Below are 27,477 nucleotides of genomic sequence, written 5' to 3'. Positions count from 1 at the left end.
TTGGTCAAAGGGGGAAACTGCTCCTTCCCTTGAATGTGGTAAACTTCTTCCATGTGTACTAGAAGAACTTTGCATAAAACCCAATGACCTGAGCAGAAGCACCACGCAAGCTCATGCAGTACTACTTTTGCTCTACAATCCATTTTGTCACTGCCTGGACCACAGACTATTTAGTGTGGAATCTGGATTAATATAGCTTCGGTAGCTAACATATAAAAGTATCCTTATACTTTTAATACTACTACTACAGATATTTATACCATCTTCTATTACACAGCAATGTATTCATCACCATGATAAACTATAAACTTCTACAGCCAATCATGAAACTGAAACCAATAAGACTCACTACTGAATAACAGTTTCAAATTTTCATTTCCTCGGTTAGTTAAATCTTTGGCTTTTTCTGTCAATTAAAGAAGTTGTTATCAAGCACACTTAGAGTGCATAGTTGTTGTTTTTTAATTTAAAAATATTTCTTCTATCCACACTTGGCTGGTTGCCACTGGCGACCTGGAGTTTGTCAGGACAAGTAGCACTGGCGGGACTTTTAAAACCCATTTTTGCTACCCCTCAGTCGCAGCTTCGACAGCACTTGAAGAACTGATGATGTTCTCAGCAGCTGGCTCCTTCTGGGAACTATTTCTCCACTAATATGTGCCAGGAAATCACCCTATGTCATAGGGTCATTTCCTTACACATTCTAAAAAGAAAGAAATGCTGACCAATAGGAGCCAACCATCAGAAACATCATCAGTGTTGTGAAGCTACTACTGTTCACAGAGGTGTAACTAAAAAGAGAACTCCTGCCAGTGGCACTGATGACAAGGGTAAGCCCTTGATACTGGCAAAGCAGATAGGTATATTTTGTGGGCTTAGTTACTACAAGACTGTGCTAATCATTCATAGAGCTTTTATAGTAAGTAAGTGGGGAGGGGGGATCTAAAAAGACAATTTCCTGATTGCCATTAACAGAAATTCTTCTGCTAGTTACCTCGAAATAATTTCATTCACAGGCAGTCAGGTGAGTGGCTATGTATAAATGTAAAATTAAAAATCCCACTATTATGTATACAACACTTGTGGTGTTCACGACACTTTGCAACAGTGTTGCAAATGCATTACTAGCCCACAAGATATTTCACTAGGCTGCTTGCTCATGCTGCCCTAACCTTGAAAAGAGAGAGGAAATCAACTTTTGCATAGCTTCCTAGGGGAACTGCTATTTACAGGTCTGCTTTAGAGCACAAAAAGTGTGTGCACAGTCACAACTTTCTGCCCCAAAGAGTTTACTATGATCAGAATGGGGACAGAACACAGAGGTAACAAAGAATGAAATGCTAGCAAATACATCTACATGTATTTCATTAGAGTTGGAAAAAGTGGTGCATTCAGGTAATTTTTTGAGGCTTTTGGAGCCGGGCCCCCTCCACTGCAAATTAAGCTTCATCATGCTCAGCCCGGTGGCCATACCACCTGGGACAGACTAAAGAGGATTGGGGGTCCCCCAGGGACTGTGGAGGCCCTGGACTTTGGCCCCGAAGTCCAGGGGTAAGAGCACCTCTGGTTGGAAAAGAGTGTTGGTGGATTAAGTAAGGACTTCCTGGAAATGGTAGGTTTGAAGCATGCTTCAGTAAACTTATCCAACCTCCTCCTGGAAGTTTTCTGGACTACAAGACTTATACCGGTTAAAGAGTTGCAAAGTGAGATATAATACTGCAATGGTTTTAATCCAAGAGTAAAGGGTTGTTCAATGATTTGCTGCATGATGGGTAGCCATTCGCATTTTCTATCCACTCCAACATGTTTTCAAGGCAGGGCATTTTCCAGATTACATGCTGCCTAACCCTGCAAACTGTGCTGGGGAAAGGGGGGATCAGAGGAGGAAGAGCCATGCACCAAGGGCTCCAAGGCTCCAGCCCAACAGAGCAGGCCCCACTTTGCAGCACTGCCCGAGGGCAGAGGAGGCGGCGCAGCAGCAACTTCTCACACCTGTGCCAGGCAGGGCGGAGTGGAGCGCGGGAGGCGGCCAGGTGCAGGGGAGCCTGTTGTGGGAGCTGCAGAGCCCCCGCCTTGCTTCAACCTTGCCCCACCCAGCACACTCTGCTGCTCCAGCTGGCTTAGGCTTTGTCTCTGCCCTTGCTCTGCTGACCTGCCCGTCCCGTCCTGCCTGCGCCACCTGCCGTGCTTCTCTCCTGGCTTGCTCTTCTGTCCCTCCTCTTCTGGATCCAGCTATCACTGAGCCCCTTCCCATCCTCTGCCTTTTGCGCTTCACTAAAATTGTCACACTGTGTTTGAATCATCCAAACAGCACTTCATTGCAACACATTAAAAACGGGGCAAGCCGCCTAAAAATGGGAAAATACAGCTACTTTCCTGCAACACATTTACACTGTAGCAGTGCAACGCAGCAATGACTGATTACCACAGTCAGCTCTGGGACAGCAAATGGGGGCCCCACAGGGTTCAGTTTTGTCCCCCATGCTGTTTAACATCTACATGAAACCGCTGAGAAAGGTCATCTGGGGACTTGGACTGAGTTGTCAGCAATATACAGATGACACTCAGCTCCATCTCTCCTTGTCACCTGATTCTAGGGAGGCAGTGGATGTCCTGAATCGGGGTCTGGAGTAGGCTTGAGCCAGAAATGTTTTGGAGATCATTACAGAAGTCTTCAAAACATTTCGGCCACCGGTTTCAGTATTCAGTATGGTTTAAGTATTCCAGAAGCGGCAGGGTGTTACCTTAAGGGCAGGGGAGGATGCACTTACCCCTCCCGCCGTATTTCCCCCACCGGCACTCCATTGTAGCAAAGCCCCTCAGGGCGGCAGCATACCTCCCTGCCCCCCCCCCCGTTGCCTTTATTGGCTGGAAGTACCGGGAGCGGTGGAATCACATCACACCTATTTTGAAAGAGCTGCACTGGCTACCAGTTTGTTTCAAGGTCCAGTGCAAGGTGCTAGTTTTGACCTTTAAAGCCCTTAGCCGTTTGGGCCCGGGATACCTGAGGGACTGCCTGCTCCCAAGGGTTGCTGCCCACTTGACGAGGTCATCTGAGGGGGCTCTGCTCTGGGTGCCAACAATGAGGGAGGCTTGGTTGAATAGATATAATTAAATAAATATAGATATAATTAAATAAATATAGATAGGCGTGGGGAACTTTGGCCCTCCAGCTGTTGTTGAACTACAACTCTCATCATCCCCAGCCACAATTATTGTGGCTGGAGATGGTAAGAGTTGTAGTTCAAAAACAGCTGGAGGGCCAAAGTTCCCCACCCCTGATAGAAATAAATATAAATGGGCATTTTTACAGAAGATGCTGAAAGTCTGCTTCCAAGACCGTCAAGTAGGTGCAATGCTTGCGGGGGGTGGGGGGACTTCTGCAAGTAGAGAGCTAATACTGGGGAAACGGATTGGCACAAAAACCTAGAGTGGACTTGTTTTGTGAAGGGAAAGATAGTGCTCACCAGCCTTCTTAGCCCTGGTACTGAGACACAGATTATTGCTGGACTGAACAATAAAGAAGCCTGTATCTGGGTGAGTGCAAAAAGAAAAGGCCTATGGCAAGAGATCTGGAGATTAGGGGAAAGGAAAAGCAGTATTAATTGTGATGAGTTGTTGGATGGGAGTTGGGAAAGACAGTCAGGGGGAGAATAGAAGCGGCAAGTATGTGTTTGCTAGTTACCTATGGTACAGTTGCTAGGAAGGTTGGGGTCACACTTAATTTCCTGGAAAATATATGCAGGAACTCAAGCTTGTGGAAGAGCAATGCCACCTGTCCTATAACTCTTACTTCTTTTGGGCAGGGGTAGATGGAACAGTGGAAAGGGAAAAGCACTTTTCATGTGGTCAGAAGCATTTTTAGTATCTCTCTGCTGGCTAACAAGCTCAGGCACAATTGCTGTGCTCCTGGGGTGTTGGTGGGAGTGTGCTTCAGGGAAAGTTTGGGGTGTGTGTGTGGACGAATTGATGCTTGGTTAGTAAGTCCAGCTGATATTTATGAATCTTAATTTTGAAAGTGGATTTGAAGTGAGAAGTAGCACTGCATAGTTGTTCTGAGGAGGATTTCCAGACATGGGGTGGGGAAGAAGCTACAGAGCAAGGGCACAACCATTTAAAACCTTCAGGCTGCTGAGAGTGGTAAAATCAGAGGAACAAGGTAATGGGCAGGAATGTATCATGACAGAAGACAGTCTGGAGCAAAGCAAGGCAATTACTTTGAAAGTAAGGATGCAGAAGGAAATCAGAAGTCAGTATTGTTCTCTATGTGTTCAAGCTGCTCTCTCTTTTCTCCTAAATAATAAGCTCACTATGATAAACTGTTTTAAGCATATTTAAAACTATTATGAGGCTAACTATCTGAGTAAGAATACTCAAGTAAAAAGCAATTTGTTTGGAATCTATGCAAGATCTCTGCTGTGAAATAAAGGATCGGCTATGTAGTTCTATCATCATCACCCCTGCTAACTTGGCAAAGAGGCACCTTTTAATGTGGTGATTCTCTTTGTTGAGCAGGGGGAGAGTAACTGGCCCTATTTACCCCCAGCACAGTACCTCCAGTGACTTGCTGGTGTCTATCTTATGTTTCTTTTTAGACTGTGAGCACTTTGGGGACAGGGAGCCATCTTATTTATTATTTCTCTGTGTAAATTGCCCTGAGCCATTTTTGGAAGGGCGGTATAGAAATCAAATTATTAATAACAATGACAACAACAATAGTGACAATGACAACAATTGTGACCCACCCATGCCAACCATACAGCCAGTCTTGCATTGGGTGGGTCACATACAGCCATACAGCCCAGTGTAGGGTATTGCAATGGTGTGTACAGGTGGGTTCAGATGACCCGTGCCAAGTCTGGTTTTACTGATTGCCAGTTTCCAGTGAGTGCACACATCAGAGTTGGCGCATTTTGTGTTGTCCACACCCACCAATGTCAGGTGGCCAAGCAACACTTCCCTCTGCCACCCAACATCTATCATCCATATTTGAAGTCGAGTAGCAGATATCAGTACTGTTCTGCACCTGACATTGGTTCATTCAGACATCACGAAATGCACCTAACTTGAGGCTCATGCCACAAGTTTGCACTTGCCAGGAACTAGTGGTTGTCTGAACTCACTGTAAATACAGTAGAAATGCTTGTTGTTTAGCATATTTAAGACTACTTTTGGATGCCTTTTTAATCTGATAGTAGATTGGTGAGACTGTTTGTTCTGTACCCAATCTATATTCTCTATAGATACTCAGCAGTTGTTTATGTAATGCCCTGCAACGCAGATCAAACCATGATCTATGGTTTATAATGCTGAACAACTAAATGGAGATACTCTTAGGTGGAACCCAGTCTCTTGTTCAGAGATTGAAAAACTTATTCAGAAATTTAGTAATGGTAAAGCCCCTGGTAGTGATAACATTTCTATTGAGGCTATTGGAGTGAATCTTGATTGGTGGGTCCCTGTTTTAGCCTCACTATTTACCTATATAGATACAACTGCTAACATACCCAGTGATTGGGGCCTTGCTATAATAATTCCTCTTTATAAAAAAGGTAGGCGTGAGTACCCAGCCAACTATCGTCCTATTAGCTTACTTAATGTTATTAGTAAAATTTACGCGAGGCATCTTTTGATAAAACTTCTAGACTGGATTGAGGCAAATAACATTTTAGCTATCGAGCAGGCCGGCTTCCGGGAGGGTCATTCCACCACGGAACATGCTTTTACCCTTCAATTTCTGGCAGAGAAGTATTCTAGGTTCCCAGGTTCAGCACTTTATGTAGCATTCATTGATCTTAAAGCTGCATTTGATTCAGTTTCTAGAGAGAGACTGTGGTCTAAACTGGAAGCCCTTGGAATAGATAAAAGATTACTCAAACTTATTGTTAGTCTGCATAAGCATACTTGTTTGAAAGTTCGTTATGGCCCAACTGGACAGTTAACATCGGAAATTCCAACTTTTAGAGGAGTACGTCAGGGCTGTATACTTGCTCCTATTCTGTTCAACATCTATGTTAATGCTGTGGTTTCTTGTTTGTCCACCTTCTCTATTCATCCACCAAAGTTAGCCGCTAGGCACGTCTCCATATTATTATATGCGGATGACATGGCTATTATGTCACAGACACCTGTAGGCCTTAAGTGTGCCCTAAGACTCTTCTCATCATTTTGTAACCAAGAGTCTATTGAAATAAATTATAGTAAGACTAAAGTCTTAGTGTTCGCCAAGCGAGCTAGGCGTTATAATTCGTCCATACAAGGAAACAAGATTGAGCAGGTTAATTCCTTTAAATATCTAGGAATTACGTTTCACTCTGTTGGCTCTAGAAATGTCCATTTTAACTCCATCAGACAGTCTGCTCAAATGGTTGTAAATAAGATCAAATCTTATCATTTTACACAAGGTGCTGCTTTTATACCTGCAACAGTGAGACTTTACACAGCCAAAGTACTGCCTTTGCTGTTATATGGAGCCCAACTGGGACCTGCAAGTAATTTTGCCTTACTGGAGGCTATCCAGACTAAGTTTATTAGATCCATTTTGCAAGTTCCATGTTGTGCTCCGAATGCTGTCATCAGAAGAGAAGTTGGTCTTATTAGGTTGGAATCCTTATACTGGTGCTGTATTTTTCGATTTTGGTTAAAATTGAGTTTTGGACAGGCGGGTTTAGCCTCTTTGGCTATGAATGATGGTTTTAATTGGAGCTGGAAACGAGCTGTGTTGAGCAAATTTTCCTCTTTTGGCCCCTCCGTAGAGGATTTGCATACTGTAGGAATTGAGCAAGCCAGGAAGTTAGTTAAGCAACGTGTCCTGGATATAGAAGTTCAACAAGAAGGTGCATGGCTCAAGCAGGGTTTATACTTAGGGAGTCAAGCTATTAATCTTAAACCAGCTAAATATTTTGATGTGGTGCTTGTCCCTAAGTTTAGACGAGCCCTCACTTTAGCACGTTTAAATGTTCTTCCTACAGCAGTACTGGATGGCAGGTTCAAGGGAGTTCCGCTATTTTTACATCTTTGCCCATGTGGCAAAGGGGTTATAGAATCCACCTCGCACGTTATTCTTTATCGTGATTTTTATAGGGAACCCCGTTTAAGACTTTTATCTCCTATGTTAGACAATTTGCCTGGCCAGTCTGATGAATTTTATTTAAATTATCTTTTAACTAATGAGGACCCTGATATTATTTCTGTTATGGCCAGGTTTTGTTATATTATTTGTAAAATACGTACTGGTTTATTGTAAATGTGTACTGGTCAATGACCGAATAAACTTATAACTAACTAACTAACTAACCAGTTATTAGCTGCTCTTTTACTATAGGCCTGTGAAGAATGTAGCTTACTATAATGTAGGAACTTTTGCATAAGAGCAGTTTCTAATTTTCCATAAGCAACAATTATTTGAGGTCCCAGGTGAGCTTGCACAATGGAGTCAAATAAATCTCTACCTTCGGGAGAATCATAAAACCTGGAAATCTCATTTTCTACCTCCTTGGACCATCTTATTTTGCAGCTAAGATTGGCAGAACTATCCTCTAAAGCACAGGGGAACAAATTACCCCTCCTTTCCTGAGGAAGATCTAAATAGATGTTCATGGGTAATTGATCACTAAAAATTTGCTCACCCACTTCAAAGGAGGATACATAGGGAAGGATAGATTTGGAAACCATAACATAGTCCACTACACTATTTCCCCGAGAGGAAAGAAATGTATATTCCCCAGGAATATCCGAGGGTATAGTACTGCTTAAAATGATCAACTCATGTATCTTAGTTAAATAGAGCAATTGGGCTCCTGATGTTATATTTATCTTTTGAATAATGGTTAGTGAGAGAAGCACCACCTATACAATCTCCCCATTTCCAAAAATGCGAGGCCATCAACGTTTTATCATCGGTACCACATCTGGAGTTAAAATCCCCCATAAGAATTACAGAAGCATGGGGAAAATTCAATAATGCTTCAGTTATATACATATCCAACTGTTCCCAGATCGAAGTAGTGGAATTAAGTGATTGACTAGGAGGCAAATAAACGTTGATCAATAACAAGTCTCCACTCCTAGCCTTGATCAAAATCGCCATAGCATAGGGGGGCAGGTCAGCTAATCGGATGGATTCTACATTCAAGGCTAGTGATATACAACATACTAAGCCAGCCTTCAGCCTTCCCCTATTGGTATCTGAGTGGGCTTTCAGTGAGTAGATAGTATAGCCACTGATATTGATCTCATCTTTTGTCCACGTCTCCTGAAACACTAGAATAACCCACTGTTGGATATAAGTAATAAACTCTGCATCTTTTCTCTTCCCGTTCCACCCGGCAATATTCCAGCCAAGAATTTTCCAGGTCGACTGTTCACCGCTCGCATAGCAAGTCTCTGAGCGGTCAGGGAAGAGCTGTTTGGTCGAAAACTCAAAAAATGAGGGACCCACACCATTTCCCGTCGTGGATTTTGCCACCAAGGTTTCCAACTCTGAGAAGCCTCCCACACTCCCTTCTAGCGGTGCATCCCCAGATGTAAAGTTCATATACTTCAACTTGGCCAAGACCAGCTGAGACTGTCATTGCTGCGAAAGAAGATTGGGTACATTTACAGCATTTCCTGCAGTCTTTTCCAAAGGGAAAAGAAAATTTTTGATTTTAGTCTGTCTCATATGATGTAGGTCATCAATAGGCAAGCTACTTGGGTGATCCTTCGAGCGGGAGAGATTAGATTTATCATTCTCTTGTAAATAAATAGATGAAATAATATTACTTGTGCTTTTCTCTGGAGAGATCTTCTTCCTTTGATTCCTGTTTTCTGTTAAAATAGCCTCAAGAGAGTTTAACTTGGAAATGTTAGACCATAAACCATCCTTCAGGAGTGATCCCGCTATTAGTTCAATCTTATCTACTTCACCTGGCAACTCCATTGGGCTGGTAGCATTAAGAGCTAACAGAGAGTTCTTAGAAATAGAATCATTCAGTGCTTCCAAAGGTTGCAGGATATCGGAATCCAGGGACTTCAGTTCTTGCGAGTTAGGAACCAGACTAGACTGGGTGTCTGCCTGCATCGCCAAAGATAAATCCCCATGTATTTCGACTATATCACTCTCCTCCAAAAAGTATGGGGGTTGCAATCCATTGGCTAGTTCGCCCACTTCCGAAACAGTGACAAACAAAAGATCGTTTGGTTCACTTGAGCATAACAAGGTTGAACTGGGTACAGCAATAGTGTTCAATATAGGATCTGTACACCCAGTCTGAGTTTGATGATCTTTCTTAACTATAGGGGAACTGCAAGAGGATTTTCTCTTCTGTGGTAGAGAACTCTGCCAGTAGTCAGATTTGCTTGTGTGATCATGCATTTCCTCATGGACCCCAGATATAGTTTAACGGGGTCCTCGGGAGTGTTTGAGAGCTCCCCAATAACTCTCCTGGGGAATATCTCCCAATTAGCTAGACAGTCTTGCATTCTGAGCAAAGATTGTGGGATTAAAGCATAGTCAAATCTAAGCAGCAGTTCAAACATATAAGATTTAAAAGATTTCAGTTTAGAGAAGGAAATCAAATCAATTGCTTGAAGGGGAAAGCACAAAATCTGAGCTAATGAAGCTCTAATTTTTCCTTTTGTATTCCAGCGCTGACAATTAGTGGAGTTATGACAAATGTCCAAAATAATATGGTTTGGATGATAGGTTGACTGAGAATTGCCATGTTTGGTATGTGATGGGTGATATCCGGAGGGAGACAAACAAACCTCCCCCCTTGGGTGAAACAGAATACTCAGTTAACGACACAAGGTCAGAAGCTGGAATCTGCACTCTCGTTTGAGAATAAGCATCAGCAAGCTGTTTGCTTTCCTTTACTTGTAATGATTTGCTGTCTTCAGATCTACCCAGTGAAGCTGAATTAGATAACTTTTTCAAATCCATGGCTAAGGAGTCCATCTGGGCTGTGATTTTAGAGAGACGCTGAAATAAGTAAATCAAAAGTCTCCAGTATAAGTTTGGACATTTTAAATGGTATTTCCTCACTGATAGCAGGAGTGGCAGATTTCCTTAAATTTCTGGGAGATAAATTAGCTGGGTCATCCATAGAATGTGAGAGGGGCTCACTCATCCCGCTCAGATTGTAATGAAAGCCGGGTGATTTATTACAAACTTGACTCTGTTCAAGGCAGACCCCCACTGGGCTAGTCCTCGGGCTCTCAGCGATAAAGTCATTCCCAGCATTTTCAACATGCAAAGAGCCTGCAAACTGAGGTTGCAAAAGAGAGGAGTCACTCTTCGCTTGAGCAGCTGTGTCTACTGCGTAGAAAGGCTTAGAGACACAGACAGAGCTCAGAGCAGTTTTCTCAAAAAGCTTAACTTTGTTAGTATGTTTCTTAGCCTGCCTCCTCCTCATTTCTTACTTGGATGCAAACACTCCTTGCAGACGCTCCTCATTCACTCCTGCTAAAAACTGCTGAGTCAGGGGAGACAAATCTTGCAGTAAGGTAATCTCAGTCCTCTAATAGTGAAAGCATTCCCCAAAATTGGCACAGCTTCAGAATACAAGCCAGACAACTCAATTAGGCTATAAGCCAAAGGCAAAAGTCTCAATTAAAAAAGAAAAACAGAATATAAGATAAAAACAGGAGCTCAGAACTTGTGTGTTGCCTCCTCCTGTTCCTTTCTCCCGGAAGTCTTAAATATGCTAAACAACAAGCATTGCGAAGTGTCTGGAACAAGCTTATTATGGCTACTACTAATAAAGATAGCCACACTTTTTGGAGACTGGTTTCAGCAACCGGCCGGGTTAATATGCCTTGTAGAATTCTGGCTAGATCGTGGGAATCTCACTTTTTGGCGGTCTATAATGATGCCCAGCCTAGCCAGATCTTTGTTCCCCCTCTGACTGGGGAGTTGCCCCATTGGCCTCCTGTTACGCCCGCTGAAATAACAGATTTAATAGGTCGCCTTAAAAATGGAAAAGCTCCTGGTCCTGATCTTCTTCTTCCTGAACTATTAAAAACCAATATAGAATGGTGGGCTTTAGTTCTAGCTAATTTATTTACATCGATTAATAGTTCAGGTGTTGTTCCAGAACAATGGAAAACAGCAATAGTTGTTTCCATATTCAAAAATGGTTCCCATTCAGATCCATCCAATTAACGACCCATTAGTTTGCTGTCAGTGGTTGGCAAATTATATGCTCTGTACCTTTTGGATAAGCTTGAGGCATGTATTTCAGAAAATCAAATTCTCGGGATTGAACAAGCAGGCTTTAGAGCAGACCGCTCTACTCTCGATCATTGTATGATCCTGCACCATCTAGCAAAGAAATACTCTAGCGGCCCCAAATGCAAATTTTTTGTTGCCTTTATCGACTTAAAATCCATGTTTGATTCTATCTCCAGATATTTATTATGGTCCAAACTTGGAAAAACAACAATAGATAAGAGATTGCTATTTTTGATGATGCAGCTTTATTCCAATTCCTCATTACGGGTTAGATACGCTATCAATGGGGCCCTAACTGATTCTATCCCCTCTACTCGAGGGGTCAGACAGGGCTGCGTCTTGGCCCAAACACTGTTTAATCTCTTTATAATGATTTGGCTCCATTTCTGGAGAGTGTGGATTCCCATGCCACGAAGTTGGCTAACAAACGAGTGCCCATTTTACTCTATGCCAATGATGCAGCCATGCTATCTCAGTCCAGATTAGGTCTGCAAAGATTGTTGCGTGCTTTTGCCGGCTACTGCAATGATAACAAACTAACAGTTAACTATAAAAAAACAAAGGTCCTGGTTTTCTCTAAATCCAGGAAATTATATAAATGGGTAATAAATCAGAACCACATTGAGCAGGTTTACAACTATAAATATTTAGGCATATTATTTCAATATAATCAAAATTGGAAAACCCACAGGCTGTCTTCAATTCATAAAGCCCACAATACCCTCAGTGCCTTTTTGCGATTTTACTACTCTAAAGGGGGCCAGTTTGTTCCCATGGCACTCCAGGTATTTCGTGCTAAGATCGTGGCCCAACTACTTTTTGGAGTCCCGCTATGGATCCAGGGAGTAACAGCTGAACTGGAGAGAGTACAGTCTATTTTTCTAAGAGCAATCTTTGCAGTGCCTAGGTGTGTGCCTTATTCTGCTCTATGTTTGGAATCTGGGTCTTTCTCTATTGTCTGTAAAGCCTGGGAGCTTACTTTTGCTAGATGGAGTAAACTCTGTTCTGAGATTCAGGAATTTTCTTTTTTCCAATATTTATGGGTGGATTCTTATCCCAACCCTTGGCTAACTTATGTAAATAATAAACTTATTCAACTGGGCCTTTCTCCTTCAGAACTCCTCACTTGGGAATATAATAAGGTGAAGGAAATATTATTTCTCCGGTTGCACGATATTGAGCGGCAGGAACTTATGTCTTCGGCCAATAGGACTTGCTCCCCTTTACGTTTTGGGATTTTGCCACCTTGGGGAGATAGAGGTGCTAATTACTTAACAACGCTGCATTTTTCTAAATTTCGGGTTTCATTTGCTTGGGCCCGGTTTAATGTGTTGCCCTCTTCTCTTTTGGAACGGAGGTTTGCTAAAGATCATCCTGTTGCGGTTTTCTGCCCTTGTGGCATTGGCTTCCTGGAAACTGTTACCCATGTATTACTATATTGCTCTTTATATCGGGATGCTAGAGAAGAACTTATTTCCCCTCTGCTACTCAAATTTCCCAGAAGGTGTGATCTCTTTTATACATATTACTGCCTCGCAGATTCAAGCCCCGGGATTACAACAATTGTAGCTAAATTTTTCTATATTGCCATTAGGTTAAGGTCCCTATTAAGTGCTTAATTGCGAGAGCTGTCTATTGTTTTAAAGTAATTTATTATGAGTGATTGTATTCTGTTATATTCTGTTTTAGCATTGTTTTATTGATTGTTGTATTGAGTATATTTGTTACTCCTATTTCTGCTGGCCAATGGCCGTAATAAAATTGATGATGATGATGATGATGATCAGTAGAAATCTTTAGTGTTTACAAAAAAGTTGTGTGTAGGGAGTGAGTAGAACAATCACCCTCATTTCCCTCTCCCACAAACAGGGGAGATACAGACACACACAATGGCCCCACCCCAATGGGGCTGTTCTAGCAGCACTAAGGAAATATTAGGGAAGAAATAAAGTTGGTTATGCCGGGGGGGGGGGGGGAATAGCCATTGTCCCCCAACAGCCTCAGCCCTCAACTAGCACTAGTATCTGAGGCCTCTTCCCACTTGATCTCCCGTTGTGGCACCTGTCCACATCTTCCTCCAATGGAAGTTGGGAAAATGTTTTCAAGATACTACTGGTCAAATTTCCTCCAGTGGCTGCTTTAGAAACCATTCTGGGTGTCCTGACTCTGCACCACCTTAAACACACTTCCCACCAATGATACAGATTGGAAAGCTTCCCAAAACTGAAACATTTCCCACGGCTATATTTTTCTGTGGAAATGTTCTCATTTCTTACACACTAATTAATTTATGAAACAGTGCAACACACAGGGCCACCAATACAATATTAGGCAAGGGCAGTTTCAAAGTTGTATTTAACCTTTTTCAGATGATTCTCCCTTAGAGGTGAATGAACACATACCAGTCACTAGCACAACTAGTGAAGAGGATGAAGACTGATAAGTTGTCTTTCCACATAGACCCATTGGCAGAACTATACTTTAGCAAAAGAACGTGATTCAAGCAGTGTGAATCAGATCTGCTCCAGCCTGAACTGGAACTAGCAAGTAGTGCAAATGCTCTTACAAACAGTGAAACTGAAGGTGCCCCAATGTACTTAGTGAGTTAAACTCTGTTGAAATAGATGAATGGACAACAGGGGCATATTATGCACAGCCCTTTGGGTGTGCTAGAATTAGCATCACAGCAGTTTTTATGACTGTGTCTTAAAAATGTAAACATGCAAAGGAAATGCATGCTATTCTGTAATGTCTCTAACCTTAAATGCTTCCATTAAGAATTTCTACAAAAAGCTTTGAAGCTGTTTGAATATAAAGTTTACACTCAATACCCGTGCTGTATTGACTGTTATTCCTAATCAAACATTTCAATTCCAATACCTCTGGCCAACACCTGAGATATTTACACAGCGTAACACATTGATATGGAGGTCTGTGTTCTCCATAAGAGGGATTCCCAGATGTTGACTACAGCTCCCATAATCTCTAGCCAAAGGACATAGCAGCTGGGAGTTGTAGTCAACAACTGGGAATCCCTCTTAAAAGGGAATACTGTATGGGGCACCTTTTTAGTTTAGTTTACTAAATATAAACACACACCCCAAATCAGATTACAAACTAATTTGGCTAAGGCATTGGGAAACTGATTCTTAATTTTCTGGAAATTCCTCAGGTAAACAAAACACAGAAGCATGACGCTCTCCCTCTCCCACTATGTTATTTCATCTCCACTTGCCAATATAAAATCTCTATTGCAGATAGATTGGTGAATGAGAGCATATTACCTTTGACCCAACTCAGACATAATACTGTGTGTCTCAAGAAAATAATAGAATAGGAAATGTGTCTTCTTGAATAAAGTATATAACTTCTTATCTCCAGATGAGGAGCCTATATTCTATATTCTAATTGCCAGACACTTTCAAAAACTGACATCTTAAAAGGTGGGTGGGGGGGAAGGATCCTAAATGGCATTTAAGTATTTACAAAGCACAATGGGCAGCATCTACATTTATATCTGTGTGAATGGAGAACTTGGGCGAAGGAGTAAGTGATTTTTGTCTCAAAACAAACAGTATAAGAGATGCTTTATGGGCGTGCGCAGCAGCAACTTCCAGTCCAAGGAGTCACCGGGGCGGCAAGGAGGTACACTGCCACCCTGCCAGACTGTTTCAAGAAGCAGGGCTGGTGGGGAAAACGTGGAGGGAGGGGTAAGAGCACCCTCCCTGTCCTTAGAGAAATCCCCCCACATTCAAACCTGCAGGCACCATATCTGTGTATACCACTACAATGTGCCTCCCCAAATATATTCTTGAGGGACCCTGAGGGATAAAATTTCAGGGAGCATAGGGGACAGCAGATGGGGGGGGTGTGATTGCAAGCAGGACATCTTTCATGCAGTCTAGACATTGCTTATTACGTTTATCCTTTAATCAGTGCTTATGATATATAGTATTATTTTGGCTCTGACTTAAGGAACAGTGAACTTCAGAATGAAATATAGCAAAGCTACATTTTAAGATGTGCTCAAGAACATTGATATAATCTTAAACACACTTATATGAAACTCAAGCCTCAGTAATAACATGTGAACTTACTTCCAGTTTAGTGTGTTCAGATGCAGATTGCCAATCCCACTTTAAGATGCAGTGCTTGTCTAAAACAATCTAAGTGATTAGGGATGTGCATGAACCTGTTCAGAGGCCCTTTTATAGGTCTCCCAACAGGTTCGAAGGATCCATGGGTCAGCCGGTTCGAAGGGAGGGGATACCTTTAAGGGTGGGGAAGGGTGCTTTCAAGCCTCCCACCGCATTTCCCCTGCCAGAGCTGCACTTTCAAATGGTCCAGTGGGATGGCAGCGTACCTCCTTGCCACCCCGTACCCTCCGACTGGAAGTGATGGAAAGTACTCCATGTGCACACGCATCTCAGGCTCACTCGCCGGGCGTAGGCGTGATGTGTGCACGCTCGTGCTGACATGCACATGCCAGGTACTTCCTGTCACTTCTGGTCCAACGAGGTGATGGGGCAGCGGGTAGGTAAGCTGCTGCCCTGCCAAACTTTTTGAAATGCAGCACCGGCAAGGGAAACATGGTGGAAGGGTTAAGAGCACCCTCCCCCACCCTTAAAGGTATCACCACTCCACCCTTGAGCCCCCGACGGTTCCATGCACATCCCTAGGCTCAAGTAACATAACTGAAATGTCTTTATATTATGTCTACTGCAGTAGACATGATTGTTCCTAAATGTCCCTTCCGACCTGCTTCAAGAATGGCCCCTTGGTATACTGAGGAGTTGTGGGGGCTGAAGCGGTTGGGTAGGCGACTAGAGTGCAAGTGGAGGAGAACTCGGTTCGAATCTGTCAGGATGCAGCATGTGACCCATTTGAAGACTTATGCGGTGGCAGTGCGTGCAGTGAAAAAGAGATTTTGGTCTGCATGCATTGCGGCTACAGGTTCACGCTCAGCAGAGCTATCCCAGGTTGTAAGGAGTTTAGTCTCTGCTCCTTCTGCTTCAAATCAGTCCCTGGGGTCATTCTGCTATGATGCTTTTGATGGGTTCTTCGTGAACACTATTTCGTGTATTCAGGCCAACTTGGACTCCACTATTTCTGCAAGGTCTATGGAGGAGGTATAAAGCGATCCCTCTTGCTACTGCTGAGGGATCTAAAACTGATTAGATTGGATCAGTTTCAATCTGTGACTCCTGAGGATGTGGACAAGCTGCTTGGGGCGGTGAGGCCTACCACATGTTCTCTGGATCCTTGCCCGGCTTGGCTGCTTCTGTCTAGAAGGGAGATAGTTGGAGGTGGCCTAGTTAATATCATAAATGCATCACTGAGGGAGGGTAGGGTGCCTCCTTGTCTGAAGGAGGCAATGGTTAGACCTCTTCTTAAGAAGCCTTTCCTAGATCCCACAGTGATGGATAATTATGGTCCAGTCCCCAATCTCCCATGGTTGGGCAAGGTGATTGAGAGAGTGGTGGCTAACCAACTCCAGGCAGACTTGGAGGAAACTGAGTATCCAGACCCATTTCAAACTGGCTTTAGAGCTGGCTATGGAGTTGAGACAACCTTGGTTGGCATGATGGATGACCTTTACCAGAGAATCGACAGAGTGAGTGTGACTCTGCTGGTTCTTCTGGATCTCTCAGCAGTGTTCGATAACATTGACCATGGTATCCTTCTGGATCACCTGGGGGAGTTGGGGATAGGGGGCACTGCTTTGCAGTGGTTCCTCTCCTGTCTCTTGGGTAGATTCCAGCTTGGTGACAGTTGCTCCTCAAAACATGAGCTGTTATATGGAGTCCCTCAGGGCTCCATTCTGTCACTAATGTTTTTCAATATCTACATGAAACTGCTGGATGAGGTCATCAGGGGGTTTGCTGCTGGGTGTTATCAGTATGCTGATGACACCCAAATCTACTTCTCCTTTTCATCTTCAGGAAATGGCACTCATTCTCAAAATGCCTGCCTACAGGCAGCAATGGGCTGGATGAGGGATAACAAATTGAAGCTGAATCCAAGGAAGAAGGAGGTGCTCATTGTGGGGGCTCAGAATCTGAGGGGTGAGTTGGTTCTTCCTGTGCTGGATGGGGTTACATTCCCTAGAAGGTGCATGTGCACAGCTTGAGAATGCTCCCGGACCCAGGCCTCACCCTGGTATCTCAGGTGGAGGCCATGGCCAGGAGTGCTTTCTATCAGCTCCGGCTGATTCGACAGCTGCACCCATTACTTGAAGAGGAAGACCTCAAAACAGTGGTGCATCAGCTGGCAACCTCCTGGCTTGACTACTGCAATGCGTGGGGCTGCCTTTGTATGTAGTTCGGAAACTTCAGAATGCGGCAGCCAGATTGGTCTCTGAGACAACCCGGAGAGAACATATTATGCCTGTTTTGAAATAGTTACACTGGCTGCCAATATGTTTCCAGGCAAGATACGAAGTGCTGGTCATAACCTTTAAAGCCGTGAATGGCTTAGGTCCGAGTTATCTTAGAGAGCGCCTTCTTCTGCATGATCCCCACCACACATTAAGGTCATCTGAGGAGGTTTGTCTCCAGTTGCCACCGGTTTGTCTGGTGGCAACTCAGAGGCCGGCCTTCTCTGTAGCTGTTCCTGGACTGTGGAATGCACTCCCAGCAGAAATCTGCAATTTGAATACTTTACTGGCCTTCAGGAGAGCCCTTAAAATCTATCTGTTTGGCCTGGCCTTCCAGAGTTTTTAAATAGTTGTAATTGGTTTTAATGTTGTAACCTGGTTTCCAGGGTGGTTTTTTTTTAATTGTTGTGTTTGTTTAATTGCTGTTTTATGATGTTTTAATTGTTAATTATTGTTGTATATTGTTTTATAATTTTTGTTTTAATTGAGCCATCTTCCAAGATGGCACCCTGAGCCTTCTTGGAAGGGTGGTATATAAACTGAATAAATAATAATAATATAGCATAGCACACACATCCAGGTTTGCATTCCTATCCAAAATATAAAGGGTTAGCATTTCATCTTTCTATATCACCACCACTATTTGTTCTAAAGCAGCACTGCACAATGTTGTCCCCCAGCTGTTGCTGTACCAGAAATCCCATCATTCCCAGTCACAATGCCCAATAGTCAGGGATGATAGGAGTTGTAGTCCAATATCTGCAGGAGGACATAAGTTGTTCACCCCTGTTCTAAACCCATAATAAATGCACTACTGGTGGTTAAAACCATCAGCAATACATAAGGAGATATGTTTAGATAGCCTCCATTTTGCTACCACATATGGTAATTATATTGCCTACATCTACACTGATAATCACAGTAAAAAGTATCAAAGTATCAAGACAAAGGGTGATCATAGTTCTACTGTTTATATTTATAACAGTAGAACTATGATCACCCTTTGTCTTTCACACACTACAGTATGGTCTTGGCATATACAGCCATGGTTTTCAGCAGAAGTACATTACTATATCAAGGACATCGTTGTCTATCTGGTTCCCTCAAAAGCATTCACTGATTCCCCTCCCCACCACCGTCACAACAGTCTACAAAACTTACTTTTGAAGTCCTGTGCTAGCATACAAGATTTATATATCTTCAGTGAGATCATTTAACTAGGGTGAATAGTCCTACAAGACTCTATAATTTAACAATTTGCAGATACTGCATCACTTGGCAGGGGACAGCCTATGGAACAAAGGATGTAAAAACACACACTTTATGTTGTTGAACCCCACAGCCCTGCAGCAGTTCAATATTTTCTTCCCAGTTTCCTCAACTAGGGGTGTGTCCGAACCGGTCTGGAGACCATTCTAAAGGCCTCCGAACTGTCCGGACCGGTTCGGACCTGGCTGGTCCGGGTCCGGGTGGGGGGTCTTCCTTTAAGGGCGGGGAGGGCTTACTTACCCCTCCCGCCTCTTTGTCCCCTCCAGCGCCCGTATTTTACTGTGTAATTAGGGCGCTGAAAACCAGCTGCCCCCGCCGCCCCCCCGCGAGCGGATTAGGGCCAAAAGTAAACTACTGCCGCCATCGCCTGCCCTCCCTCCCTCCCAGCCGCCCACCCGAGTCCTCACCACGTTTTTCCAAAAAAGAGAGGAGCTCCCGAACAGAGCTCCTCTCTCGGCAAAGTCTCAGCCCCAACTGGGGCCTTGGGCGTGCGCGCGCCGCAAAGGAGCCTGGGAGTTCCGCTGGAGCCCCGGTCTACCCGGCCTCATCCCCTGCCGGCGGGTAGACCGGGCCTCCGGCGGAACTCCCAGGCGTCCTTTGCAGCGCGCGCACGCCCAAGGCCCCAGTTGGGGCCGAGACTTTGCCAAGAGAGGAGCTCTGTTCACGAGCTCCTCTCTTTTTTGGAAAAACATGTAGTGAGGACTCGGGTGGGCGGCTGGGAGGGAGGGCGGGCGACGGCAGCAGTAGTTTACTTTTGGCCCTAATCCGCTCGCGGGGGGGGGCTGGTTTTCAGCGCCCCAATTACACAGTAAAATACGGGCGCTGGAGGGGGCAAAGAGGCGGGAGGGGTAAGTAAGCCCTCCCTGCCCTAAAAGAAAGGCCCCCCTTCGGTGCCGGTCCGGACTGTTCCGGACCAGGCACATCCCTATCCTCAACTCTGCCATCCACAACCCATCCCCAGTTCCAGGGAGGGTGTTCTGAGTCCTCCTTTCTTGAGACACTGCACACTGTACTGCCAGCCATTGCCTCTTTTTTGCCTCCCAAAACAATTCCAGAAGAGACAACAAAGGAAAGCCAATCACAAGCACCTGGCATGTGAACTATATAACTTCTGAAGCACATCATTTTTGCTCAGTTTTGGTCCTCCAGCTGTTTTAGGATACAACTCCCATATTTCCCAGCTACAGTGGCCAACAGCCAGGGGTGATGGGAGTTGTAGGCCCACATCTGCAGGAGGGCTTAAGTTGAGCACTCCTGTCATAGCTATTAGTGCCATGACAGCAGTCTAAGATCAGTCAAAGTCATGAAACTCATTTGATACCCTAACTGTAAATATTTGATACCTGTAGCAGCAGCGAGCTGCTACAGAGATTGCAGTTATATATTGTGAGAACAGCTCTGACATATTTATTGTACCCACAATTTCAGTTTACTGTTAGAGGAGCATCATGATAGCAATAGCAATAGCAATAGCACTTACATTTATATACCGCTCTATAGCCAGAGCTCTCTAAGTGGTTTACAATGATTTAGCATATTGCCCCCAACATTCTGGGTACTCATTTTACTGACCTCGGAAGGATGGAAGGCTGAGTCAACCTTGAGCCCCTGGTCAGGATCGAACTTGTAACCTTCTGGTTACAGGGCGGCAGTTTTACCACTGCGCCACCAGGGGCTCTTTGTATTATGATACATAATACAATCAAGAATAAGTTAAAACACATGCTGAAGAAGTTTCACGAGAGTAGAGTATGCACAGATAGCAGGATGAGGAACAATCTTCTCTAGAACTCCAGCATATTGAAAAGAGATGCATAACTCCTCCACATACAATTGTGCTCGCAATTGTCCCATACATACGGCAAGCATTCCCCTAAAGCCAAGTACCTTCTGTACCTTTTGTGAACAGTATCCCTTAACATTCAGGTCACTTCCAACTGTGCATGGTGCTGTACACAGGGGCTTCAACCAGAGCGTGCTGCTGTACACTGAGAGGCTCTTGGCTTCAAGTGAATGGTCTGCTGCTGCACCACAGCTCACTGGAGACCAACACTCTATGCAGAGCATGAAGTTAACACGATAGGAAAGAAAGGTTAAATTGGGACCCTATGGGGAGTTACTCCTCTCAGAATGCAGGACACTCCAAGGGTTTTTCCTAACATCAGGCAAATACTGTTTAAGCATGCTAGTTACCAGCCAAGATACATAAAAACTGTGCTGATGACCACTCTTGCTGTTGGCTCATTAGCATGATGGCCTACTCTCTAAAGGAGACTGTAGCATACTATCTCCATAATGCTTGTTTCAGTAGTTTCCCCTTGATGTATTTTCTCCCCGCTTCATTTCTGAATAGCATTAGAACTCTAAATCATCCATTGGAGATACTGCTGTCTGGTGTATGCAGCCTGAAAGCCACTGAAATCAAGCATTGTTAAGTTAGAGATTAAACCTCTACCATTCTCTAGATTTAATTTGTTTAGAATTAGCAAGCTTTTCCTACTTTAATCAGCCCCCCCAAAAGTTATTACACTTGATCAGATAATATGTAGTTGCCTCAGAATGATAAAGCCTATGCTTTCCTGAAACCATAACAACCTATTTAGTGAAGTAAACATTTGTCTATTACTGCAGTACTCCTGGTTTACGTATTTAAAAAATCATAAAACTCCACAACAGCAATTTTTTTTTTGTTTTTATAAGTTAATTTCCTCAATACAGAAGAACATTGGATATGCTAGTTTCTGCTAGGCAGAAGTCAGACCAGTCCAAACTTACAGAAATATTGACTAGCTTAACCCATGCAGAGCATTTGAGCGCTAGTACTCGATTGCTCCCCTCACACCCTGCCACAGCCCCCCTCACCTCAAAGATCTCTCCACCCTCACCTGAGCTGCACTCCTGCTCCTCCTCCATCTGGTTGCTTCCATCCCCCTCACCCCTCTTGGTCGCAGCTGCAGCGTTGCTGGCGCCTATTGGCCAAGCTGCAGCCCCCTATTCCCAGAGACCTCCATACCCTCACCTGAGCCCCGCTCCAGCTCCTCCCCACATGAGCAATAGCAGCAGTGGTTGACCAGGCCCTTCCTCACTGCCACCATCGCCATGGCTGCTCCTTTTCCTCAGGCTGCTGACAGGCCTGGGCCCATCCCTTGCCTGCCTGCCTCTGCCAATGGCCTCGGTAGCCCCAAACAGCAGCAGTGGTTGACTAGGCCCTTCCTTGCTGTCAACAGACACCGCCTTGGCCACTTGTACCCCTCAGGCCACTGACAGGCTTGGGCCCATCCCTCACCCTTCCTTATTTCTCTCTTCTCCTCCCTTTACTCTTCCCTCCTGTCTTTCTTCCCCCTGCCCGCGAGTTAACAGATCTTGTTCCCACATCTAATTCACACAATGGAAGCCTCCTCCTGAAGGGGCCCTTTCCTCCCTCACAACCCCTCTCTCCAGAGAGACCTACCTACTATGTATGTATGTGTGTGATAAAGAGATTCCTCTTCTCTACAATCAACATCTTCTGACCAGTGACAGTTGCATTCCAACTGACCTTAACCATCACAGGCTCCTCCCCTCTATCTGCCTATGGAATCTCCACTGCCCAATCACCACAGTGCTTCTGCTCGCAGACTATCGTGAGAGTTGTCACACACAGGATTAGCCATGAGTACGCCTTAGAGAATCATATAGATATATATATAGAAGAGATAGATAGAAGATTAAATATCTTACAACATACAAAGTATCTCCAATAAGTTAAGTGGATACCAGCCTCACAGAGTTTGCTAAAACATACACACTTCAATTTGTCTACTAGTGTTACAATGTCTCTATCACCAGAAAAGAGTTAGCTCTGAATACCCAATTGATGAAGACACAAAACACTTTATACACTCTTTCAAGACACTGACACGCTGGAGAAAGTTTTTTCCCCTTTCTTTTTTTGCCCAGAAGCTGGAAATAACCGTTTCCACAAAAGCAGCAGAAATCGTAATGAGATTAGGGAGTTTTCTGTGGCACTATGGTGGTTGGGGTGGGGGAGAAAGACACACCGATGTACCAAACAAAGCACAGCAGAGTTTGCATCATTTATGCAGTTCTCTTCTCCATGCTTTGCCTTGACACCACGACTGTGAAATAAAGATTCTTCCTCAAGGTCCTTGAGAGTATGGGAAGAAACAACAACAACAACAACAACAACAACAACGGGGAAGCTGGGAAGCAGTGGGGTCCAGCGGCTTTAATTCATCCCCTCCTCCAGTGGGACAACCTGACCGTAGAAAAAGACGCACCTGCGAAAACAGGTTGAGGAAAAGGGCTGGAAACAGCGCAATGCTCGTAAGGGACACAGTTAGGCTTGTGGGGACAAGTGAGCTTCAGCGTCCCCTCTGCAGCTGCCCTGAGTCTGCCGGAGGCCGGTTAACCCGCTTACTTATAAGCCCCGGAGCGGGAGAGAGTTGCAGCAGTTCCCCCGCACAGAGGAGGCCCACAGAGCTGACAGGGGCCAGCTGACGCTCGGCCAGGCACAGCCTCGGGCTACCGGGCCTGCACCGGGCAAGCGGGGGCGGGGGGGAGACAGTTACTGCCGCAGCTCGCCAGGCTAGGCCGCAGGGCCTGCCACTGGCCGTCCCGGTGCACCGGCGCGGAGTGGGGGGTGGGGGGGCAGGAGGCCGGCCCGTCTTCCCTCCCCTTCCCCACCGCTGGCCGACGGGTCGCCCTCCCCGACGCGCTCGCGGACTCCCTCCTCCACTCACCGCTCTCGATCTCGTTGCCCTTCTTGGCGGTGGCTGCGTTCCCCATGGCCTGGCCGGGGCGAGCGGGGGAGATCGGGTCGCTCCGTCCGTGCGTCCAGTGGGGAAGGGCGGGAATCCCAAGTGCGTCTCGCGCTGGGCTGGGCGGCGGGACCGGCGTCGCTGCCCTCTGCGCTCACCCTTTCTGTCTCATCTCCCCCACCACCCGGTCCTCCTTCTCTCAGCTGCGGGTCTCCAGGCGGGAGAGGAGCGCTCTTGCTCGCTCGCCTGTCCCCCTTGTTCCCTCCCCAGCTCACACACGGCGGAAATGACGACCGCTGAGGCACCTCCTCCTCGGCTGGGTCGTCTTTCTTTGCGGCGGCGACTTCACTTGTGCAAAGCCTTCTCCGACTTGGCCTGGTCCCGCCTGGCTCTTGACTGCCTCAAGAGAGTCAACTACCGTACATGCTTTCCTTGTCTCCATGCGAAACTGACTCCTTTTGACCCAGAGAACGCCCCCCAAAGAACACCCTGCCACGCCACATACATGGGGGTGGGGGAGAAAGACACACCGATGTACCAAACAAAGCACAGCAGAGTTTGCATCATTTATGCAGTTCTCTTCTCCATGCTTTGCCTTGACACCACGACTGTGAAATAAAGATTCTTCCTCAAGGTCCTTGAGAGTATGGGAAGAAACAACAACAACAGCAACAACAACAACAACAACGGGGAAGCTGGGAAGCAGTGGGGTCCAGCGGCTTTAATTCATCCCCTCCTCCAGTGGGACAACCTGACCGTAGAAAAAGACGCACCTGCGAAAACAGGTTGAGGAAAAGGGCTGGAAATAGCGCAACGCTCGTAAGGGACACAGTTAGGCTTGTGGGGACAAGTGAGCTTCAGCGTCCCCTCTGCAGCTGCCCCGAGTCTGCCGGAGGCCGGTTAACCCGCTTACTTATAAGCCCCGGAGCGGGAGAGAGTTGCAGCAGTTCCCCCGCACAGAGCAGGCCCACAGAGCTGACAGGGGCCGGCGGACGCTCGGCCAGGCACAGCCTCGGGCTACCGGGCCTGCACCGGGCAAGCGGGGGCGGGGGGGAGACTGTTACTGCCGCAGCTCGCCAGGCTAGGCCGCAGGGCCTGCCACTGGCCGTCCCGGTGCACCGGCGCGGAGCGGGGGGTGGGGGGGCAGGAGGCCGGCCCGTCTTCCCTCCCCTTCCCCACCGCCAGCCGACGGGTCGCCCTCCCCGCGCCCTGGCTCGCGCTCGCGGACTCCCTTCTCCACTCACCGCTCTCGATCTCGTTGCCCTTCTTGGCGGTGGCTGCGTTCCCCATGGCCTGGCCAGGGCGAGCGGGGGAGATCGGGTTGCTCCGTCTGTCCGTCCGTCCAGCGGGGAAGGGCGGGAATCCCAAGTGCGTCTCGTGCTGGGCTGGGCGGCGGGACCGGTGTCGCTGCCCTCTGCGCTCACCCTTTCTGTCTTGTCTCCCCCACCACCCGCTCCTCCTTCTCTCAGCTGCGGGTCTCCAGGCGGGAGAGGAGCGCTCTTGCTCACTCGCCTGTCCCCCTCGTTCCCTCCCCAGCTCACACACGGCGGAAATGACGACCGCTGAGGCACCTCCTCCTCGGCTGGGTCGTCTTTCTTTGCGGCGGCAACTTCACTTGTGCAAAGTCTTCTCTGACTCGGCCTGGTCCCGCCTGGCTCTTGACCGCCTCAAGAGAGTCAACTACCATACATGCTTTCCTTGTCTCCATGCGAAACTGACTCCTTTTGACCCAGAGAACGCCCCCCGAAGAACACCCTGCCACGCCACATACGCCTAAGAGGACAGCTACTCTTGCTCTGAGTTAATTAACCCAGAGTAGCTGCCACCTACCGTTAGTTCAATACGGGTTGAGAATCCCATGCGTGCGTTACCTGAGTGTAAACTCCATTGAAGACAGTGCGGGACACTTCAGAATAAAAGCAGGCGTAGCGCTGCAAAGCTACAGTTCTATGCACACTTACCTGGCATAGTGTGGCAGACTGAATAGTCTGAAGATTGTTCCCCTCAAATATTCCTGAACAGAGGTGCACCTAGGTAATTTTGGAACCTGGATCTAAAGGCCTTTTGGAGGGGCCCTACCAGGGGCATAGTAAGGTTGGAGTGGGCTCAGAGACAAGATTTTAAAATGCCCCCCTCACTGAAGCTCAGCTCATGAAGAAATCTTAAATGAGGCTGAATAGTGGTAACAAAAAGCATTTTATTTATTTATTTTTACATTTATATCCCACTTTTCCTCCAAGGAGCCCAGAGTGGTGCACTACATACTTGAGTTTCTCCTCACAACAACCCTGTGAAGTAGGTTAGGCTGAGAGAAAAGTGACTGGCCCAGAGTCACCCAGCAAGTCTTATGACTGAATGGGGATTTGAACTTGGGTCATCCCGGTCCTAGTCCAGCACTCTAACCACTACACCACACTGGCTCTCTCATAGTAAAAAGAACAGTAGAATAGTAAAATAAATAAATGAATAAATAAATAAATAAATAAACAAACAAACACACACACACACACGCACACACACATATATGACCTATGTGCCACAATAGAACATCATCCTAAATTATTTTTAAAAGGTCTTGTAAATTGTGGACGATGCAAGTCATTTCATGGTACTAGAGAAAGACATGCTGTTCTGGTAGCTCCAGGTCTTAACACTCACATCAATTTCGGAGGAGGAATACAACTGAAGGAAGCCTGGGCGGGTGTGTGGCTGGGGGAATCAGTCATGTGACTTGCTTCTGAGGGCCTCCCAAGGCAGTGGGCCCCCAGACAACTGTCTTCCCTTGCCCTATTATAGTAATCCCTCTGAGCCCTACTGCTCCTGAGCTGCCAATAAATAAGCTGCAATGCATTATTTTTTATACCAGAACATGCTCAGGGAAAGCTGGAAACACTCTTTTTAAAATAGAAGATATTCTGAAGAAGATACTTCCCACTGACTTACAGAGAGATACCACATTTTCCATGGACAATCCTGCCACTCAAATTAGTGGCCCGCTCAGCATTTGGAGCCCCCCCCACCAGGCCTGCAGGGTGCTGGACCTCCGCCCGGAAGTCCAGTCCAAAGAGTGCCACTGTGCCTGAAGATGGATTCCCTCGATATTTTTGACAGTATCAAGCTGTTAAAATGTCAAGGATTGCTTTCAATAGTCACCTTGAAATTGATTCCAACTCCAGGGATCAACCCCTTGAGGGTTGACACCTGGGAGTAAATCCCATTGAACAGTGGGACATATTTCTGAGTAAATGTAGAACACATGGGGCTTACTTCAGAGTAAACATGCTTAGGATTATTCTGTAAAGTAGCTCTTCTTATGCACATTTACTTGAGAATAATCTCATAAAGGTACTGGCAATTACTCCCAACCAAGTAAATGCACATAGACTGTTGGCAGCACACATGTACCAGCAAGGCATGTTAACAAACAAGTCCTACTGAGTTCAATGGGAGTTACTCCCAAATAAATAAATATTTATTTATTTATTTATCATGTTTTTACACCGCCCAAAACTTACGTCTCTGGGCGGTTTACAACAAGATGAAAAGTAAAACATTAATTAAAACAACAACAACAAATTTAAAAGCAAGAAATTTAAAACACAATTTAAAATTTTAAAACAATATTCTAAAAACAACATTAAAACAATCAAAACAATATCAGTTGAAAGTCTGGGTTAAGAAATGTGTCATTAGAGACTTTTAAAAAGATGTCAGAGATGGGGAGGCTCTTATTTCACTAGGGAGTGCATTCCAAAGCCCTGGGGCAGCAACGGAGAAGGCCGGTCCCTGAGTAGGCACCAGATGAGCTGGTGGCAAATGCAGACGGACCTCTCCTGATGATCTCAATGGGCGGTGGGGTT

The 27,477-nt window shown here is 45.7% G+C and overlaps 1 protein-coding gene across 3 annotated transcripts in view; it reads right to left on the bottom strand.

Moving 5' to 3' along the window:
* Nucleotides 1-25,302, bottom strand: part of PRKACB (protein kinase cAMP-activated catalytic subunit beta) — a 120,492-nt gene extending 95,190 nt beyond the window's left edge. The window contains exon 1 of one of the 3 annotated variants that reach the window (XM_053243209.1): nt 24,862-25,302. In XM_053243209.1, coding sequence (XP_053099184.1) covers nt 24,862-24,907 — 46 coding nt within the window. In that variant the 5' untranslated portion in view covers nt 24,908-25,302. Of the gene's footprint in view, nt 1-22,312; nt 22,331-23,599; nt 23,910-24,861 lie in introns of those variants that run through there. The other 2 variants (XM_053243208.1, XM_053243212.1) reach the window with 2 other exon arrangements.
* Nucleotides 25,303-27,477: the final 2,175 nt, after the last annotated feature.

The sequence above is a fragment of the Hemicordylus capensis genome, chromosome 4, assembly GCF_027244095.1.
Source record: "Hemicordylus capensis ecotype Gifberg chromosome 4, rHemCap1.1.pri, whole genome shotgun sequence".
Classification (NCBI taxonomy): Eukaryota; Metazoa; Chordata; class Lepidosauria; order Squamata; family Cordylidae; genus Hemicordylus; species Hemicordylus capensis.
This window is presented reverse-complemented; position numbering and strand designations above follow the sequence as displayed.